The following is a 6,000-nucleotide window of genomic DNA, read 5'->3' as shown; positions in this document are numbered from 1 at the left end:
TGCGTTCAGCAACTTTAATAAATCAATTATGATGAAAGAGAAAAACACCAAAGACTGACAGGGCGAGGTGAACCGTAACCGAGAGCACAGATTAAAATCTCTCCTGTATCTCGCTGGCAAATATGATATTTTAATGAAAAAACAGAGACTTGATTGTCTGCTGCCAGGAGAGAAAAATATCTGCAATGCAAACACATTACTGAGAATAATAATTGAGCTGAAAAACAGCAGGATGAGATGAGAGGAGCTCAGGGTGTTTGTGAGAGATATAATCTGTTTTGTTTAGGCTACAAATATCATATGTGTGCATTTAAGTCCTTATATATTTGACTATCTAAATGCTGCATCAAATTTGTTAAACTTCAGCGTGTTTTATTGCAGCGGCTGAGCATTTGTTGACATGCATCGTGCATATAAATGCATTGGGGAAATGCATATTTGAGCAGTCATCATTAAATTAGATATCATTTGATAGCTTAAAAGCTCAAAATTCATCCTGTGAAAATCATTTTGAGACCAGACTGATACCATGGAAATGGAAAACTAGTGCAAGGGTCATGCACGCGTAGGATCAAAAAAGACAATCTTGTAGAAAAAAGAAGAATGAGGATCCCGCACACTACAGCTTGCATATAAAATATGTCTTTATTATATACAACTGCAAAGTTTGTGACAGGAAAATGCATATTTGATATTTTTGGTATAGCATCTAAACATGAACCTAAATTTTTCAACTTCAAATTTGGAACATTTTGTAAAATCTTTATTTTAGATAGAGTAGAACATTTTTGTACACTGCATTATTTTTACAGTAAACTTGTATAACTTTTTAAACATTTCCATTTTTGCAAATGCTTTGACTTCTTTAAAAATAGACCAGGTTTAGGTGAGTATTCCAAAGCGAAAGCGTTCGGATAGTGCATAACATCTGTGTTCAAAAAGAACTAATATTGTGACAAAATTGTATAAATTAAAAATTATTTATTTATTTAAATTAGGCTCAGACTTCATTTACTGATGCTCGGGAGAGGATTTAAATTTCCTAAAATAAGTAAAATTATCATAGCAAAATGAAATGCAAATCCAAGGCGCTGTACAATGACATAAAACACGATAAAATACAAAGAGAGAGATACTAAAAATACAGCAAGAGCAAAATAAAATACAATAAAAATAAATCCGTATAATAGTCCTCGCAGAGCAGCGAAGGCCTCATCTAACAAATATGTCTTAAGACGGGATTTAAACATGTTTACAGTGTCTTAAAGTGTCTTGAAGAAATTGTAAGTTGTGTTTGCACATGTAAAACTTGCCAATATGATAATATTTGTTCTGGGAGGATTTTAGCACTTCACTGGCAAGTCGCTCTGCGGTTTTTGGTTAGATTTGTGCATGTTTTTGTTGCAACTTATTAAATATTCATATATTTAGTTATTTATTACTATTATAATGCTGCTATGTTGAATTTTTGTTATGGTTAAATGTTTTATTTGTGTTGCATGTTTATATATTAAATTGTTAAATAATAATGTATACAATTTATTATTATTATTATTTGCTGTGCTGAAATTTTGCTATGGTTGAGTGTTATGGTTTAATTTTTGCATGTTTAATATGAATTAATATTTTATGTATTAAATATTATTATTTTATTATTTTTTATTATCATGGGGAACACATGTTAGGAGAAAATTGTTAGCCTGAATGCAATGTAAGTCGCTTTGGATAAAAGCGTCTGCTAAATGCATAAATTAAATTTTTATTTTATTTTATGCTTTTTACCATGATATGTGTTTGCAAAGGTTCTGGATTGATTTTGTGCAATATGCATTGTGAAAACCACTATTATCAAATAACTTAGTATTAAATAGTAAAAATATTTTGTTTTATTTCTATTATAATTTTGTTTAGTAGTAGTAAAAATAATAATATATAAAATGATATGTATGTATAAAATTATAAAAGTAATTTATAATATTTAACAATAACACTTACCCTAACCCTATTTTTAATACTAATACTAATAATTGTTATTATATATATATATATATATATATATTTTTTTTTTCTTTTCTTTTTTTTATATATTGAATGATTTTGAAACAAAGCAACTGTGTCTTTTTTCCTCTTTCTTTTTCTTAAACTGTCATCTTTGCTCTCTTGAAGACTCTAGTTTTCTTCAAGTTTTCCACATTAATCAATACATCAGTATGTAGCCGCACTGAGCGTGTGTGTGAATGAATGCCCATTCCCATTATTTTCAGAGCCGCTCTACCGTTCTGTGCTCATAAATAAAAGTTCCTCTGTGAAGGATGTTCAGTGATATAGTTGGTCGGGCATCTGTATGTTCTCCATTGATTCAGGAGAGCATTATGGAGTCGTTCAGCACTGGAATTTGAAATGCATTCTGACATAAATTAAGGATTGGTAGTGATGTCAATGCTTCAGTCCACTTTCCAAAACTGCAGTCAGGACAGGTTTACCTGCACATAGCCAGTGTTTTAAGCATACAATCTGGTGCATTCTGCAGTTATTTAGGCTAAAAACAGCCCAAAGTCACCCAAAGTAACCGGTCACAGTTAGTTGGGTTTTTACTTTGAAAGATAATTTGGTGAGATTATTTGAAATAGATCATACCATAGAAATAGACCAACTTGGACCAAAATGGGAAAATTATGCAATTGGTTTTACAGAAAACACAGGGAGAATGAGCAGAAATGTGTCCACAAGTAATAAGTATTGATTTTTTTTAATGAATGTACATAATATAAAATATATATATATATATTAGAGTTTTTGATGCACAGAATTTATTTGAAATTCATATTTTCAATTTTTTTACACCTTCTTAAAATAAAGCATAAAGTTATTATTAAGATCTTACCACTGATCTGTTCTACATCTACTAAACTATTTACTGATTTTTAAAAAATAATACATTTTTACCTTTTTTAAATTTAGATAGAAAGCAGCTTTAAACTGTAAATATGTCACAATATTAGAGTTTTTACAGTATTTATGATCCAATAATTGCAGCCTTGGTGAGAAAAAGAGACTTTTTGTTTTTTTCAAAAACACTCAAATGTTTTTAACTAGTATTTCAAATTTTGACTGCTAGTATAAAATATATGTTTACCTACTTTTGCTTATTTGGACTGCCACTGTACACCATAAAAATTATATGATCAGAAATTGGTTCAAACTTATGTTACAATTTCAGTTTAATGTTGAAAGCACAGCTAAGTTAATACCAAACAATTGAAGGCAGTAACTGAGCTCAAGTTTTTAAGCCGAAACACTGTTTTTTAAAGCTGTACAGTATATCATCTGGTAGGTTTAATCTGTTAAAAACAGGAGTTTTGTGAGCGTTTTAAACAAATGAATGAACAAAGGCAGTGTCCCACCGTTGTTCATCTCTGTCTCCTGATGTTGTAGCATGTGAACACGTGTGCCAGCGGCCCTCAGAGAAACGCTTGTGAACAAGTGGAAAACGACAGGTTCCTCTCCAGTGATCACAGAGCCCCGGGTCACTGTGAGGTCACCTGAAAAGTGTCCTGCCACAGGAGCAAAGCATGATGGGAGAAATACACTGTCTGACCGCTGCACACACCGTTTAAACCTGCATCGGTTTTCTTCACTCCTGCTGCCTTTTATTTGACCTTTTTTACTTTTTTTTCTCATGTTTTCAGTGTTTTTCAGACTTCATCTCCGACCTGTCATTCTTTACCATCTCTGGTGCGCTGGAGGTCCTGGCAGAGAATAATATTGTTTACAGATTTCCATATAAATATATCATTTAGATATTTTAAAAATAAAATACAATATATATATATATGTAATTTAATATGTATCAGGGTTATTTTAGTGTCATCGAGATGATTTCGGCTATCATTTTCATTTTAGTAAAAGTTAAAACATTTTTTACATTTCTTTATATGTCTGTATAGTTTTCATAAATTTTAGGGAAACTATAACAAAATTCATGAAAAAAAAGAACTCCGAATATGACATCATTTTAAAAATGAGTGACAAAAGCAGTGTTTTATTTGGTGCTTTTGTGAGTTTTTCATCACCTGTTGAATTTCACCCTAATTATATCGGTATAAAGATTATTGTCATGAGTATTAAGCACATTTTACTATAAAATTATAAATTAAGAAAACATATATTATTAAAATTGTAATTTATGAAAATATTAGATTTTTTGATCAATTAAATACAAAAACAATGTCAATGGTTCAGTTAGTTTTTCTAATATTTAATTTTTTTATTTAAATTTTTTATTTATATATATATAATAGAGTTTTTTATAATATATATATATATATATATATATATATATATATTTTTAAATAAACCTCTATCTAATTTTCATTAATTTTAGTTTTATTTTAGTTCAGTTAATTTAACTGATCATAATATTTTATATTATATTTCATATTCATATTCATATCATATTCATATTTCATATTTTTATTATATTTCAGTTAACTTAATTTTATTTCAAGTAACAACAATAGTTTAAACGCTTAAGTCAGTGTGTGTGTGTGTGTGTGTGTAAACAAATATATTTTTATTTATTTATGCTTTATAATTGAATCGAATTGGTTACTTCATTCAAGCTCTATAAAAATATATTCAGATTTAATTTAATTATGTGCTTTTTGGATCTCTGTATAATATTTTTTATATTTTAAGCTTATTTTAGGATTTTGTCTTCTTTTGAGTTTGTGGTTTAATGTATTTCGGACATGTTTTCATGAGATTCAGCAGAGACGTGTGTGTCTGCGAGTGTTTGTTTGACAGCTGGGAAGAATTCCTAATATTATGCCGTTTTAAAAATGAAACACAATTAGCTTTTAATAATTGAGTGACGGCTGAGTTTTCTCATGGCTGCTGTAGGATGCGCTGGAGGTGCTGGCGGAGAACCTGGAGTTCTGTGGGAATCCGGGTCCGAGCCTGGCGTTCCGGAGGGCGGCGTCTGTACTCAAGAGCCTTCCTGATGCCCCAAGACGCTTGGAGGAGACGCAGCATCTGCCCTGCCTCGGAGAACACAGCAGGGCCATCATAGAGGTGCGCTTCGAGCCCCAGGGCGCTCTGATACACCTTGTCCTGAGGACAGAAGCAGCAAGACATGGTTTGGAAGGAAAGAGCAAAAAAGAAGTTGAAATCTCAAATGTGTCCGGGTCATGTTTCACCCTGAAAGCGAATCAAGAAATGTGACCCTGGAGCACAAAACCAGTCATGAAATCGAGATGTATGCATCATCTGAAAGCTGAATAAATCATCTCTCCATTGGTGTGTGGTTTGTTCGGAGGACAATATCTGTCTGAGATACAACTATTTGAAAATCAGGAATCTGAGGGAGCAAAAAAATCTAAATATTGAGAAAATCATCTTTAAAGTTGTTCGAATGAATTCTTAGCAATGCATATTACTAATCAAAAATCAAATTTTAGGACCATTAAGATTTTAACCATTAACATGTTTTACATCTAAACAAGCATGAATAAGATCTAGCACATCAAATAATTTCAATCAAAAATAAATAACTTTTTCGAAATTGAAATTTATACATTATCTGAAAGCTTAATTAATAAATAAGTTTGTTATGAAAGGACAATATCTGGCCAAGATACACATATTTCAAAATCTGTGGATGCAAAAAAAAAAAAAAAAAAAAAAAATCTAAATATTGAGAAAATCATCTTTAAAATCGTCCAAATTAATTCTTAGAAATGCATATTACTAATCAAAAATTAAGTTTTGATATATTTCTGGTAGGAAATTTACAAAATATCTTCATGGAACATGATCTTTAATTAATATCTTAATGATTTTTGGCATGAAAGAGAAATTGGTCATTCTGACCTTTTTTTTTTTTGGGCTATTTCTACAATTATACCCCAGAGACTCAAGACTGCTTTTGTGCTCCAGGGTCAAAACTTCTATTTTTGTAAAGATCATTGCACATTCATCTCAGTAAACATCAAATTAAAA

At 30.6% G+C, this 6,000-nt stretch overlaps 1 protein-coding gene across 1 annotated transcript in view; it reads left to right on the top strand.

Annotated features, from left to right (window-relative positions):
• Positions 1-6,000, top strand: part of LOC132110381 (DNA nucleotidylexotransferase-like) — a 98,895-nt gene that overhangs the window by 17,298 nt on the left and 75,597 nt on the right. The window contains exon 4 of the mRNA XM_059516938.1: positions 4,903-5,073. Within this exon, the coding sequence (XP_059372921.1) occupies positions 4,903-5,073 (171 nt within the window). The remainder of the gene's footprint in view (positions 1-4,902; positions 5,074-6,000) is intronic.

This window comes from Carassius carassius, chromosome 30 (assembly GCF_963082965.1).
Source record: "Carassius carassius chromosome 30, fCarCar2.1, whole genome shotgun sequence".
Lineage (NCBI taxonomy): Eukaryota > Metazoa > Chordata > Actinopteri > Cypriniformes > Cyprinidae > Carassius > Carassius carassius.
This window is presented reverse-complemented; position numbering and strand designations above follow the sequence as displayed.